The 16,463-nt window shown below is 40.8% G+C and overlaps 1 protein-coding gene across 1 annotated transcript in view; it reads right to left on the bottom strand.

The window, feature by feature from the left end:
* Positions 1-79: 79 nt before the first annotated feature.
* The window catches only part of LOC145441169 (lysine-specific demethylase RAD23A-like), a 127,497-nt gene continuing 111,113 nt past the window's right edge, over positions 80-16,463 (bottom strand). Inside the window, exon 2 of the mRNA XM_080318977.1 lies at positions 80-1,503. Coding sequence (XP_080175103.1) covers positions 370-1,467 — 1,098 coding nt within the window. The 5' untranslated portion in view covers positions 1,468-1,503 and the 3' untranslated portion in view covers positions 80-369. The remainder of the gene's footprint in view (positions 1,504-16,463) is intronic.

The following is a 16,463-nucleotide window of genomic DNA, read 5'->3' as shown; positions in this document are numbered from 1 at the left end:
TTCTACACCTGGCTTGCCCTTCTAAAGACACCTCATTCTCTACCTCAAACCACGCCCCACTATTTCAGCAACAAATATGTCACATCCATACCACATTGCCAACGAGGCACAGCAAAATTAGCCTTCAATAGCGGCTCACTTCAATAAGAATCAGAAAGCGAATATTTCTCAAAACGAGACAGAAACTGAAGGAGACACGGAAGTCGGAAAGCATCCCCTCTGTAACAAAAACCTCACTTCATCATTGGCAGGATCAAAGTTCCATTACAACGAGGTGTCTTACTTCAAATAGCCGCTAGCCAAACACAAATTCATCAAGAAAAATTAAGCAAAAGTTAAACTCGAAAATATGCAAGTCTAGATAGACAATCAATTCCGGTCGGGGTCTTCCAAAAGAATGTTAGCCGCCAATGTCTCGTTCTTGTCACAAGCCATATACACTTGCAACACGTCGGCTTCAGCGAATCCGAGCGCTTTTAACCTGTCCACCGCGGCTTTGTCTTCCGTTGAAATTTGTATATATTGAGTTCCGGGCGGCGGGGCAGAACCCCGAGCCGCCTGTCCCACGCCGCCAGCTTCATCCGCTTGGTCGTTTTCTCCGCCAGAGTTGATCAGTTCTATGAAAGCAGGCTGGTTTCGGCTGATCTGCGCGAGCAATTCAGGATTAGATTCTCTCAATTCCTGCATGAAGCTCGGCAAATAGGACGGGTTCTCTCGCAGAACGCGACACATGTGCTGGAACTGCGGTTGGTTGCGAAGGAATTCAAAAGGGTTTTCTGCAGACTCCCCAGACACGGGAGCTGGCTCCGCGACTGCGGACTGTGATACCTCCAAGCCGGCAGCTGGCTGGGGTGCAGGTTGCAGATTTTCGGGTATGCCGGTTGTCAGATACTCGACAGCCCGGTCCGGATTATTGAAGCTTGCTCGCAAAGCAGCAATGACAGGTTCTCTCTCAAAGCCCATTGCGACAAGATTTTCCACGTTAGCGGAGTAGGGATCTCCGCTCAGCAATTCGTCGGCGATAGCGCTCGCGTCAGAAGCTTGCGATTCTTGAGACTGAGCTGCTGACGCTGTCTGTGAACTGTCGGTCACCGAGGTGCTTTCTGAAGACTCGGACGGTTTGGGCTCTTGTGGCTTGTCTTCCGTTTCCATAGGTTGAGATGCGGTGGCGGCTTGCGATGTCGTAGAGCTCTGTGGCTGTTCCGAGGGCTTTGGGGTTAAGGGTGTCGGTGGCTTTATTTTCGTGACCATCGCGACCACAAAATCTTTTTCCTGAATTTTATAGTCCCCTAAACTTTTATCGTCGCTGAGCATCTTTCCAGCGTATATCAGCTTTTGCCCCTCGACAGGGTAAGCATCTTTACCCCTGGCTTCCTCTATTTTTTGTTTCAAAACTTTGACCGTTTCCGATGCATCAACGTCTACAGTAAAAGTCTGTTGCTGCAGTGTTTTGACAGTAATTTTCATAATTCTAGTTAGCTTTTAGAGTCAGTTTGACGCGCTGTAGAAATTTAAGTTCAAACAGGAGTTAAATATCTCCAGCGTGATTCTCAGTACTACAACTACAAAATATCCATTTTCAGAAGCATAGTTGGAACTTGGTAGACATGATTACTGGTATCAATTTAATGTTAATGGAATTCTGTTCAAGGAAATTACGCTTAGCCTGCCACATACGTAAGAAAATTGATAGACTTTCGGATGAGAAAATTTAGTGCAACAGTAGTCCTTGACCAGCAATGATAATATTGATGTACCAGCACCGCCTAGCAGAGATGAGCATGGTTTGGGATTTCTAAAAACCGGATTTGTGAAATTTTGATTGGATTTCACATTTTTTTCGTAATGGATTAGGATTAGATTTACCAATTTTCAGGGAGATTTACGTTCTGTGGCGAATGGCAAAAAGTTACTCCACGTACTTTGGCACTCAATATGCGTTTTATTTAGTTTTACAGAATTATAGGCATAAGATGTAGGCTTACTTGAAGGAATTACAAGTTCATCTTGGAATAGGATTAGGATTGGAATATACAAAATTTCTGTATTAGGTCTAGGATTAGGACATAGAAATTTCAAATCTCCTCAAGTGCTCATCTCTGCCGCCTAGTACCGGTAACACACATATCATAGATTATACAACATCCATGACAAAATATAATGGTGAAATAATACAAACCAAATGTCAACCAAACAACTATAGATTGTTTCACATGTTAGTATACATGAAACATCCAAACCAAGAGACAGGGTCGAGGCAAACTCAGTTTGGCGTAAAGTGATAGACTATGGAATTATCAAGCTAATTGCCTAATTGTACCCTGGGAAATTATATAATAGACGAGAACACAAAACAACATTATACTTTTATTGGCTATTTGACACCATGGTACAATTTGTTGATGTTGTTAAAAAGTGGGTATCAAACGTGAAATAGCTGACCGACATCATTAAGCTTCTTCTTGTCATGACTCATGTGATTGTCAGAACAGTAATAGTTACCATGTTACAGTAGGCCTATATATACCAGTTTGCCTAACAATTGCTATGGAAGTGTTATATGGCCTGAACAAAGCAATCCCTTGCATTACCGGTATGTCGTGAACATGTCACTCAGTCACTGAGAAAAGTGGACTAGAGTTCCCCACTGGAATCTCGGTACCCTGTGCCTAATATAACAGGTGAGCAGCGATGATTCTCGAAGTTTCAAGTAATTTAATAAAAATAATAAACAAAATAAAGAATTGTGTGAGCACAGGACACCGATTCCATACAGAGTTGACCATGGGTATCAACTTGTCCAGGTTATGTTGCAAATACATATACCGATACACGATACTTTCAACTCAGAACTACCTACACAGTTAAATCTTAAATGAAATTGCAGCATGAGCACCAAAACCAAGCAGGGACTGGTATACTGTGAAGGTGTATAGGTTTTAGTACAAGCATGTCACAGTTCAAAAGTTTTGTTTTCCAGTCCCTCTACGTTGTAAATTACTCATTGAAATAATATTATCAGCAACGGAATAGAAATATCAGTTTTTGATATGGTTAGGGCCAGGGCCAGGGGTGGTATCTTCATGCAGATATCATTCAAACCCTTCCAACTTCCGTAGTACGTGCATCTTGATACATATTTGAGTATTAACGGCGTAGTAATCGGTAGTCTCAAGTAAGTGTAACTGGTGGCGGCCTGACGGAGATTCCGTCATCTACTATTAAAAAAGAATAAGCAATGCAATACCTGTCTACCAGCTAGTTGCAGAAATTTAACCGCAACTCCTACAACATATTGTAACCGGCTGACGAAAAGATCTTGTCCGTTCCAATAAACAAGATACCAATACCAGAGGGGGTAGGGGTACTAACTGCGGTAAGTGTACGCCAGAATAGACTACTGGTCGTCAGTGTCGCCAACTCCGGATGGAAGAAAATCGCTAAAACTGGTGTCAAAAATCGCTAGATGTCGCTAAATATTGAGAAAAAAGCGCTAAAAAATAGCGCTAAATCTGCATTAATTATTAAAGGCGTTAAATTGAACCAATATACCAATACATTCTTCTCAGCGATATTTTACTCGTCTGGGGCCAAAGTCACTTATCATATCTCTAGTTCATAATACGTAATAGTCAACTCTAAGCGGGACAAAACGTGCAGTGCATTTCGATAAAGCAGATCGCTTTGCGCGATGATCGCTATACGTGACCACCGACCAGGTTTGCAGGCATAACCACTCACTATATAAGCGTGCCTTGCTCGATGCGTCCGTGAGTACGTTATGCGATGTACGGTGGAAATGCGCTTGACTTCTCTAAACTGTGTTGGAGTGCTTGAACACGACATGCGACTTGACACGCGTGTACACGACATGCGACTTGACCCGACACAACACGACTTGAACCGGGTTTGCCAGCCACAATAAGTAGAGACCTTAAGAAAATAATCCGAGGACCAACCCGGGGTATGCAATTTAATTAATCTGGTCTTAAGCGAAAGCTAGTGTCACACTGATTCCGACAATACGAATTATATTCTTGTCAAGACAATGGAACGACCTCAAAACAGCCCCTAAAGTCGGGAAATCGGCATTGATCAGAACACTCGCTGGACTAAATTTGTCATTGTTATGTTCATTGTGATGCGGCGGTGCCATTGATGAATTTGCAGACATTGAGGGCTGTTTTGGAGTGCATGGTCCCATTGTCCTGACGAGATTTTATTTTGTATTTTCGAAATCACTGCGACACATAGCTTTCGATCATGGCCAATTATATTAAATTTCAGCACTCAGGTCGCCAGATGTAGCACTTATGCTACTTTTAGATTAGCCATCTCAGCTAGAAGAGACACTGTTTGCCCATGCGTAACCACCAGGAGTTGCGTATCTACTATCTATCCGTAGGTTAGAAATTTATAATTCATCGGAGTCCGCACTCTGGTGACCGGTATAGCCAATGCCGTCGTCGGCTAGAACTGATCTTTATTGGTTATATTGGGTAAAAAAGCGCCAAATAATCGCTAAATACTTTTTCGAAAATCGCTAGATTTATCGCTAGGCGCTAGATCCATATTTTTTGGCGCTAAACCGGATGAAAAATCGCTAGATCTAGCGCGAAAATCGCTAAATTGGCAACACTGCTGGTCGTGGTTACTGATTCGCTCGCCCAGTGCTCGAAGTGCTCACGCGCTTTCTCTTAGCATTTGCGATACCCAATTACCCACTACTGTGGCTCCGGTTCCGAATACAACTGCCTATTGGACAGGTTTTTGGGAAAGCATTATTTCTGCGTGTTCTTGAAGGTGGTGTGGCGTGTAGGCTAATATGCCGATGTTGTATAAATATCAGTTTATTAATATTTTCATCCTTTCAAAACACTAGATGACCTTCACGGTCTTATCGATCATTCCTATCTAAAACCGAACACTGTGCTGCAGTGCAAGCATATTTTCTGTACCGCCATCACTGCCGTGTGTTATGTATTTTCGTTGGATGAAAATAAAGACTCTCTCTCTCTCACCACAAAACTGCGATACAATGAAAAGATAGGAGGGTGCCAAAACGACTTTGAGCATTTTTGAGATCAGACACCCACCTTGGCCTAGGCCTGGGGTTCTCAAAGGGTGGGTCACAGGAGTAATCTGAGGTGGGCCACAGAGCTATTTGGAAAATTGAGGAAGCAGTGAAAGTCCAATTATACTTGTTATGAGTTCATATATTCGAAAATATATTCATATTGTCGAATAATACGTAGGCTGCTAAAAGCTTTTCATCCGTCTCTGATCAGAAGTAGTGGCACGTATCAATGATATATATACAATGGTTGGAAACTGCCACGCCCCTTAACGCTATAAGATGGATTCCCGGCGAAATCAGTCCGTCGCGGGATATGCTTGAGTAGAGGTACGGAATTGCGTATGTCGACTGTGGGGGAGTTCTGCAATCAACCTTTCTGGCGTGCTAATTCACTGATTTTCCCCAATTGGTTTAGTTTTTGTTGGATTCTTGAGCATGGTGAGGCAGTGCTGCATACTAGGATCTAATATAACTTTTAACAACGCACATTTATCAAAGTACCGACTAGCTGTGAGGCATTTTAGCATCGGTTGCAACCATGCATGTACGACACAGCCAAAAAAATTAATAGATACTCTGGGTGAGTATCAATATAGATGTGCAGAACCTAGAAGGATTGTTAATGTTAAAAGAGGATTTTAAAATATTCTGGCAGCATTTATGTCACCTGATTTTTTAAAAGAGAAGGGTTGATTACGATAATTGTGTGAGCAACTAAGTAGTTTTATAATAGTATATGTTGTAATATTGTAGGGCCGAGTTCATTGGCAACCATAGTATCAGTATAGCGATTACGTGGTAAACGTTTTGGCACTTCTTTGGTATGAACTACCCGTTGTGAAGTGTTCCCCATGAATTGCCTGTAAACCGTGAAAATTAACATGGAGTACTCGTTAAGATTGATAGCTGGAAGGATTGTACAAAATAGATGATTTATGCATTTGCGAGCAACATTCTATGGTGTCTTATTCATTGAAAGGTTAGGAAATGATTTTGTAACCTTCGTCATTGTATAGTGTGTACGTCTATGGTTTTTTATGTATAACCTTCATAACTTTTCGCCATTTGCATCACGCTTTATGACCTGAGCATGAGCATCAACTTGCATTGTATGTGCTGCTGCCTCAAATACCCAGGTTATTTTTCCAGCAATGTAACTCCACAATCATCCAATGCAAAATCTCTCTCTTGAATATGCATATTGCTCATGCTCATATATATTGCATATGCGGCAGTACGGAAAATACTTGACGGATTTAATAAATAACTTGATTTCAATTGTAGTTGACTGGCAAAACTGTGACATAACAAATTCCCATTCTGTAAATGTCTCATGCATAAATTTGTTACAAGATCGTTAACATTTTTTATAAATTATAGTCCATTCTAACTTTCAAGAAAAGATTGTTCGTGTATTGAAACAGCCGCAAAGCAACCCACATCCGCGAGGAAATTGAAAAGGATTCAGGGATCTTAATAAAAGTGCAAATCATTATCTTATGGGATTTCGGCACACCAGACCGTCCATGAGAAGCAACCATGTCATGTTCCACTTTGCTTCAGACATTGAGATATTTCCAAAGATTGTAGTCAAAATGAAAAATACTTTGACGAATGGTGTCGGATTGGATTGATACTCATTGGATCGATTGATGCAGAGAAAAATAGTCTTGCTGAAAGACTATGCATATTATTCGAGTACGAGAGGTGAAGAGATGGAGAGAGAGAGAGATATGATATTCTTTTTCGCCTGCACCATCGAGATGCTTTGACGACGGAGTTGCGATACGGCCCCATGAGGTCATCTAGTCTGCGCCCCCGTTTTTTTTTCTCCTCCATGCTATCCGTGATTGCTGAGCGCCTAGCAGGATAGCTGCGGATACCAATTTTCGAGTCTTTGGTATGACCCGGCTGGGGATCGAACCCACGACCTACCGCTCGAGAAGCCGGACGCATAACCATTACACTATCTCGCTCGGACACTACAATGCAACCTGTGGATAATTTCGTGTGCCTTGTGAATATGACAACCAAGTTCAGCTACAACTGTCATTTAAAGTCATATTGCATTCCAGATAATATTGCTTCACTTGTACTAGCTGGAAAAAGATATGCCGCTACTGCAAAACTGGAGATATTCTTATGCCGCAGAAACAGCAACGAAATTCGTGAGCAGGGAAGCTTATCAAAGAGACAAGAAAACAACAACAATGACATTTTTGCCAATCCATCGAGTAGACTACCTCATTATCACCAAGAGATTGAGTCTTGATCCGTTATTGGAATCATTTTTATCCTGATCAGGAAATCTGGCCGCACCTGCGATATGGTAATTTTCAAAGAATAATTGATTTCTAAAGAGGCTTGAAACATACTAGTGTTCAAATGCCATGGTACTTGATGCTTGAATGCCCTCCGATGTTCAACGTCATGTGAGATCGCTGCTGTACCATCCAACTGCTGTCCTGTTATTGTCATTAAGAGAGGATAAGAAAGCTCGAAAAAATAACATTTGAGAATATATATTTTTGTTACGTGACAAGAAACATTGACGTTATCAACTACTAGGCACAGTTATTCGATTGTTCATAATAGCACAGCACAGTTTCATAAATTACAACAAAAATAGATGCAGACAGTACATTTATCGAATGGCTTAAACATAGGTATATCTGATATTGTAATTTGCATAACCATGAAAATCCCCTTTTGCTACATATTCACTTGACTTAAATGCTTTCCGTTGAGTACGATTTTGGTTCTTGTTATTCTGAATTTAGATGACAACAAGTCTGACATGATAACAGAAGTTGTTTATGCAGTTTTCAAGTGTTATAGTAAATGAAATATCCATACCCTGTATAAAATTCTCAATGATATTATGGTGTTGGTATCCTCATTGAAATTTAGACACGACTAGTATCAGAGCATTTAGGAGTCCATGAAGAGGTGAGGTATTTAAGCTGTTCAAAATCCTGCTTCTGTAATACCCATGCTATGACACATTGATATGATGCTCGGATTCGATCAACTTCTTCCATGATCACCTCGACCGTTGAGGGAATAGATGGTGATGTGTAAGTTCGGAGATTTGTTGAGTGAAGGGGATTGTTGGATAGTCTCTATTCCGTCCCATTCTTCGAAGTCACCATCTTGCATGTCAACTATGATTGTAAGAGTTGACAAACTGGACTGGACATGGACAGCATTACAATTTAATGACCATACAAAGTATATGCTGTGAACAATCATTTATAGATCATTGGCTGCGCACAAGTCTATCAAACCTGACATGGACAGTGGCAGGAACTTTCTACCTATTGTGGGTCGCTCTTGCGCACACATACACTTATAAGATATACCATCATATCATGGTAAATTGTACTCATGAAGTACCGTAGTTTGAAAAAGTAGGTTAAGACCAGGTTTTGCAGACGTTTCTTAGTCAATTGGATATTGAAATCTACTTGTTGAAGCAGAAAATGAACGGTCTGAAAAGTACTCGAGTAGTATGAAGAAATGAGTTAGACTTTACTTTGTATACATCTGTTAGTCAATTGTATACTGTATCTACAAGCTGCTGACGATTACTCCTGATATGTATCAAACAAAAATATTTTTATTTTTATTCAATTGTATATATGAGCATTCGGATCACAAGATGAATCTCCGTAACAAAGGAATAATGACTATTATTACTTCAAAAACGCGATGCTTTTTGCGATATCCTCAAGTAGGTTTTGCCTACTTTCACAACTTCAGAAGGCCTGACTTCAGAGTCAGTTTTAGAACCTGCCTGAATTGACTTGAAAAATTTAGAAATGACTTCGTGACTTGATTAAAAATTTGCAATTACTTGAAGATAGTGACCTGATCCCAACTCTAGCTCGTACTATGAAGTATCCACTTTTATTTGATACTGCGAGACCACCTCCGATCGCAATGTTCATCACGTAGGCACACTGGTACATCAGTTTCGCCATGCTACTGGTATTGGCCAAAACCTGTACAGTATGCACACATTTCACCTGCAAAAGAGGTCTCGATAAAAAACTTTTCACTACGTTAACGCCAGTTCCTGAAGAAAGATTGCTGGCGAACCGTTTTGTTTACATGGATTTCATACCTGTAGTGGAGCATGACTCGCGACGCGCTCAAACGCAGAGCAGAGCTCACTGGAGTTTCCAATCATTGTATATATATCATTGCACGTATGAAGTCACATGTACAAGTCGAAAATGGGAAGAGAGGTGACGGCTTTTTCCCCGGATATGAAAACCTACGGTTAACAGAAACGAAAATAATTTCGATTATATAATAACTGGAAGTAAATTCTGAAGTGACCAAGTATGCAGTATCATATACGTCTTATGCCCTTGAGACGAGTGTGCATTAAACTCGGACTGACGTGCATTTGAGGTAGATATACGGTACTTCGGCAGGTCTTAATAACGTAATATAAAAATAGGCACAATTGCAATTTATTATCAATTATCGTCTATCTGTGGAAGTATACGGCACCACCGCAACGAATCGTAATGGACTGAGCATTTAGCGCAGCACATCAAACTTTGGTGTCGGTCTAATAATGTCCGACCATGAAGTAAATGTACATAATTTAAGAGTAACATGAATTGATTGCATCATTGGATTTAATGTTCTGACAACGCAACTCCAATAGGTACATGGCATTTTATGTACACTGTACAGCTAGCATAATAAAAAATTCTTACTCCACTTCTCTGTAGTATATCGCATTCACCAAAGAATTGTTTGAAGCGGGCCCAGAATGGTAGCAATATTCACCACCATAGTGGCGCTAAAACCCCACTCACACAGTGTATGCGGGTTAGAGTTATACGATCTTCGAGGGCCGTATCTGTCTCACCGCAAACCCCCAATTTGGGGGAGCTCGAAGGTGTGGCAGCCGTGCTCTATGCTGCCCCTTACGTCAGTTGTAGTATTATCGCATCGTGCTTTCACTTCCTCTTTTGCTTCTGGCCGCTTCGGCGGACAGACGTACAATAAAGTCTCTGCAGCAGTTGTTGAATCGTGTGTGATCAACTACAGACGGAGGTCTGTTACAATGGCGAGCACGCTAAAAACGTTACTTCATTAATTTGGCTGCAATTCTGAAGATTCCTGGACAGTACCGGTATGCTGAAAGATGGGCGGAAATTCAATTACGGCATTGGCTATCTGAACCGATTGAAGAAGCAGTTTTGCATCGACGTGAGAAGTTTGAAGACTTGACTGATGGCTTCACTTCGTAATGACTGTTTCACTGGCGGAACTGATGTTAGCGCGCGTGGAGGGGATGGAGCTTGTGACTCTCCCGGTCCGATGTTATGAAGAGGGGATGGAGCATGTGACTCTCCCGTTGATGTGGCGCGGCGTTGTTAGGGTTTTAGTTTAGAGAATTGTTCACTGATGTTAGTTTAGGGTTAGTGTTCTGCTAATGTGATGCGGTCATGCGGATGTTTGCGATTTTGTTGGTGATTTTGAACTTGTCGGTTTTGATGTTGCTGTTTTTTTTATTATAGTTTGTGAGAGTGCTTTTATAGGCACTTCTCAAATTTGATGGGGAATAGTGTGGCAGCCGTGCTCTATGCTGCCCCTTACGTCAGTTGTAGTATTATCGCATCGTGCTTTCACTTCCTCTTTTGCTTCTGGCCGCTTCGGCGGACAGACGTACAATAAAGTCTCTGCAGCAGTTGTTGAATCGTGTGTGATCAACTACAGACGGAGGTCTGTTACAGAAGGGACCCAAAATTAATTCCTTGGATTTGGATGTTTCTTGGAGATTGTGGCGTAGAAATGATAAGAAATTTTGGAGCAGGTGAGGAACAGCGCAAACTGCAAGCGTATTTGCCATTGTTGCGCAACCGATTGGGCATTTGCACTCTCATTCTCGCGCTTGCTTGCTCCTAAGCTACTCAGACGGCATAATTGCGTCACAATGCAACATTCGAGACTGATTTTGGGGGGTACCAGGCAGAGTTGGATCAATTGTAATTTGTAATTGTAATTGAATGTAATTAATTACATTTTTCAATGTAATTGTAATGTAATTGTAATTGAAGCATTTTTATTTTGTGTAATTGTAATTGTAATTGTAATTTGACAAAAATTTCGCTCAATTACAATTTCAATTACATTAAATTGCTATCGAAACCTGACAAGCACAACAGAAAATAATTGACTTATAATGCATTCTCTTTAAATGTCGACAAGGAATTTGATGGATCCATTCGCGGAAGCCCTTGACTGCGCCCTTGCAGGCGAAGTTTTTTATTTTTACCGCTATGCTGGCCTCGGCTGCCATTGTATACAATGGTTAGATTACTAACCAACGGATGGATTCGCAACACGTGACTCAAGATTGAATACGCCGAGAAGCGAACTGCTGAGCCGGCTAAAAGCAGCAGAATTGATAGTCCAATTGCTGGCGATCCAAGCGTCGAAATTTGATATGTATGGTCCTAATCGCACTGATTCTGCAATAAAAGTATATTTCCATGCAATGGTACCATCCCAGAATAGTCGTGAAAGTCTGGGAATCGGCATTGTTCTGAACAATCGCTGGGCGTAATTGGTCATTGTTGTGGTCATGCTGCAGCGGCGCTCTCACTTTTCAGAACAGCCGGCCTTAAACGGCTATTTTGGAGCAGTGACATTGCCCTGGCGAGATTTTAATTTGCATTTTCGGAACTAGTGCATCAATAGCTTACGATAAAGACCAGATGCATCAAATTTGGACGCTTGGATCGCCAGCTCTAGGACTACAAAATTTGCTGCTTTTAGCCGGCTCTGCAGTACGTTTGTCGGTGCATTCATCCGTGACTCACATCTTGCGCATCTATCCGTGGGTTGGCAATCTACAATACGATTTCAGATCACGATGCTGCATCGTTACTTCGTCTGGCTAACTAACCAGACCACCGGATATTATATAACGTCTTATCTGACAAAGCACGGTTTTGTTTTTACTCCTCATCCTAATTCCTACGTCCCTCGATAAAAATAATAATATTTCTTTAATTATATACTATATACGCAAATCCAACACGTGCATATATTATAATACATTTTTCAACGACATACTGCATACTGGAATAGTTCGAAAACGTTTTTTCTTTTTAATAATTAATGGGTATTTGCGCATCATGAATGAAACATGAATACTTGAATTGTTGTTAATTACGACGCTACGGTTGTCAAGGAGCACGGTTGAATTTATGATTATTCAATTACATGTTCAACAGCAGCAATTGTAATTGTAATGTAATTGAAGCATGCAAGGAGTAATTGTAATTGTAATGTAATTGAAGCATGCAAGGAGTAATTGTAATTGTAATTGTAATTTGATATTTTTAGCATGGAGTAATTGTAATTGTAATGTAATTGAAACATGTATGAAAGTAATTGTAATTGTAATTGTAATTGAACTGAAATAATGTAATTGATCCAACTCTGGTACCAGGGCCACGAGCAGAATTAAATTTATATTTTTGCAATCAGTACCGTGACAGCTTTCGGATGATACCCGTTATATCAAATTTTGCGCTCGGCAAGCCGGTCAAAAATTACCGTCAAATTGTTGCCTTCAGGCAAATGGACAGTGGACACTTGGTAGTGACTAGGGTTGGGACTTCGGGATCAAATTTGAAATCCCGGGATCGGGATTTCCCGGGATTTTCGCTCCTCAATCCCGGGATTCCCCGGGATTAGAAAAGTAGTAAAATACACATACAAGTTACACAAATAACATTTAGTCTTTGTGATATTGAATTGACGCAAAACATAATAGCATCGAGAGTATCATCGTTTAGATCAGGGGTCCCAAACTCCAATTTGCTCGCGGGCCAATTTCGAAGTTTTAGATGACGCGGCGGGCAGCAGCATCAAATAGGGGTATAATATGTATTTCCCAGTACGCCTTTTTTGTCAGACCTTGCAGATTGGCATTCCATACACACTGTGAAAATGTAATACACTATTGTAATATTCACGGTTGCCACGAAAAAGTCATATTTTTCAATATTTTTAAAAAATATTGTTGTGCTTGGCATAATTTGGCGATATAAGGAGTTATATAGACAGTTAAAACCATGCGAGACGACAAATGCATCGTGTCATCGTAAAAGCTGTCGCATTATAATTTAGCAGCTAGTGGACGTTTGGTGTGTGATAGCGATTAAGGTTGTTGGAGTGGTTTTAGAAGGAAATTTCAAGTTCTCAAATCCGAAATCTGAAATTTTCGAGTTTAATATTGTCGAATGCTTGAAAATTCAAAACGCCGACACGGGTCGCAAAAACAGTTCTGGCGGGCCGCGTGTTTGAGGCCACTGTTCTAGACAATCTTCCGAGTTTGTGACACTGCTTTATTACCAAAATAAGATATATGGCGCTACATAAGCCTTGGTAGATGCTGTTCACAAATCCCGGGATTTCATCGGGACCAATCCCGGGATCGGGATTGCTTCAAATCTCGGGATCCCGGGATCGGGATTTCCCGGGGTCCCAACGCTACTAGTGACCACACCATATAGGACACTATAATTATACAATCAGTAGCTTTCGTTGAAGTCGGAGATTCCAGCATCATCGTCATGGCCCACCGGTTGAATACCTCTGTTCAAGGCCAAAGTGACAGACAGGCAATCGGACATGTGTCTGATTGGATGACTACTACAAGTCGTTTCCAGTGTTTAGTTTTTCAGTGTATCACGCAGTCTTGTGGTATTTGAATCCATGAAAATAATAATAAACGAACGAACGGACTTGGCAGATGCCAATGGTTTTGAAAATACTATTTTCATGCTCTTCGAAATTCACAGTTCAGCATCAAGTCTCATTCACACGTATTCGGTATACGGCTTCGATTGGCAGATTAAGATAATATGGAATGCAATCGAATGTAGTATGCACGCAATGCATAAACCAAGTCAAATGTAACTGTGACATCGCATACCAGGCGAAGATGGGTGCGAGATTAAGACCAGACATGGGGTAATCGCGATTAGTAATCGTAATCGATTACGACGATTACAGCATTTTCAAGTAATCGTAATCGCAATCGATTACATTCGAAAAAAATCCAAAGTAATCGTAATCGTAATCGACTTCTTCACATATCTAATCGATTTCTTTGTGAAAGAACGATTACTTTTTATTCGTACAATGAATATGACATAACCGAACATTCGTGAACAAGGAAGAGATATTATACCAGGTCATTGATAGCGCAAACGGTTGATTTTCAAACGCCACTGCTCATTATTACGTCAGAAGTATTAGCTCTGCTATTTCTTGCGTAAGAAGTATCCACACGTAGTAAATATAAATTCGATGTACATTGTTGTGTGATTGTTAGAACAGTGTAAGCCATGCTGTATATCAGGTTATCAATACACTCCATACGCCACTACCTCGCAGTAAGATAGTAATCACCACTCTGCCTATAGTTTCAAATAGTAATTTATGTATTGATGTTTGGTCATGCTTAGTTAAACACAGTTTGACCGTTGCTGCTTGGCGAGCAGTAGGCCTATCTCTATAGTATACGTATGTATTGTACGGACACCGGACAAAGATTTGAAATTTTGTACTCGTCAAATAAAACATTACGATGGTTAAAATCAACAGCTGGTGATATATATCATAACCGAGCCGTTCTATGCCGTTTCTCGTAACGGCAGCTTTCAGTATCTGTATTAAGTGTAAGGTAGAATTTTAAGTTCACTTTATCTTATTCTCATATGACTCTACTTGGAACGGGCGCCAATCGTTATTTCACAATTCTTCACTCGACATTTATACCAGTCGCCATAGCCATCCGCTTGTATACCATGTTTGCGTGGGTTATAGGTAGGCTACAATCAGGACCAAAACAGCAATTCGTCCCCCACTCCAAACATTGGTATTGGTAGGGTTGCAACCAAAGTCACAATGTTCCGAGTTACAAGTCAATCTCACTTTTATAGTTTTGACTCGAGTCAAGTCGAGTCATTTTCAATTCACCCCCGAGTCAAGTCCGAGTCCAAGTTAGCTAGTATAGGGTCGAGTCCGACTCATCGTGTTTGACTCGAGTACGAGTCCAAGTCGTTATGTTCTCAGATCAGTTTTCAGATCATTCCGGTACAAACCATTTTTTCAACTTTGCTCGAGTGATATAGAATGGCTCGTGTTCATAATATAGTAATTTTCATCAGTTTTTACAGTTTACGGCCCCATTTCCAAGTATCAGGACTGATAGACAAAATACAAATAATGTGGTAAATTTACTATTCTTCGAAGTTACATGGAATGTCTGTCTTGGCCGCTCTAGTCTCGAGTCATATGACTTGCATGACTCGAGTACAAGTCGAGTCAATACAAAAATTGACTCGAGTCGAGTCAATTTACGCATTTGAAAAAATGACTCGAGTCAGATCTAGTCACCAAAAAATCGCGACTCGAGTCGGACCCATAGGGTGGTCAGTTTTCAAGTTGATGATTGAATTTCGTCAATAATATTGGTAATTGCATTATATTTCTATCCATTCAGATTTACCGGTAGAGCTGGGGGCACGTATTTCATAATTACAGCATCTGGTATGTTGTTATGATTACTTTATTGTATGTTGTTAATTCGTGACCTCCCGTCTTTTATATAATCAAAAGATACTATAGTCGCCCAAACGTAGCAGACTAGAAGAAAAACTTTCGTGAGACGCACATACAAATTGTCATGTCTTCATTCCTCCGTGAGTGCCCCGGTTGGCATTTGCATTGTTGGGGCTCAGATTGGAAGGACCGGACTATTCGTCACGGCTACAGACAATGGACACATACCCAAAGTTTTGGCCAAGGTCATTCTCTGGTAGCACACTTTGTGGAGTTGCATGTTGGCCGAAATTGCATACGTCTTTTGGTGTGTCGTGGCGGGGTAATGACCGCCACCGAAATGCCTATTCCTATAAATCATGCATGCTTTTTTTTCTTGAGGGGGAGCGGTATGCATTTCAAAATCAAGCTATTTAGAGACAATAAATCCCGACGCTGGAAGAAAATTTTCAAGTTGATTAACTCTCTTGAAAATACCTTTGAGTCCGCTTAAAGCTCGCTCCCGGTCCTATTGGGGAATTTGGGGTGTGGCAGTTACGGACCTGGCAAGAATGCAAATCGTTGGGTGCGACGAATAGTCCTGCATAGAGTTGGGCAATGGGTACATTATGACGTAACAAGCAAATGACGTATGATTTATGAATAAAGTTGTTATCTCATTAGACCTTTTCATCGCAAGTCTTATATTGTCTTCCAATATCTCTTCTGAAATTAGTTCTAGGAAGCAAAACAAATGTAATCGTGAGTAATCGTGATTACTTTTGAAATGTAATCGTAA

Source organism: Botryllus schlosseri, chromosome 6 (assembly GCF_051294905.1).
Source record: "Botryllus schlosseri isolate E-star chromosome 6, Bs_hap1, whole genome shotgun sequence".
Taxonomy (NCBI): domain Eukaryota; kingdom Metazoa; phylum Chordata; class Ascidiacea; order Stolidobranchia; family Styelidae; genus Botryllus; species Botryllus schlosseri.
This window is presented reverse-complemented; position numbering and strand designations above follow the sequence as displayed.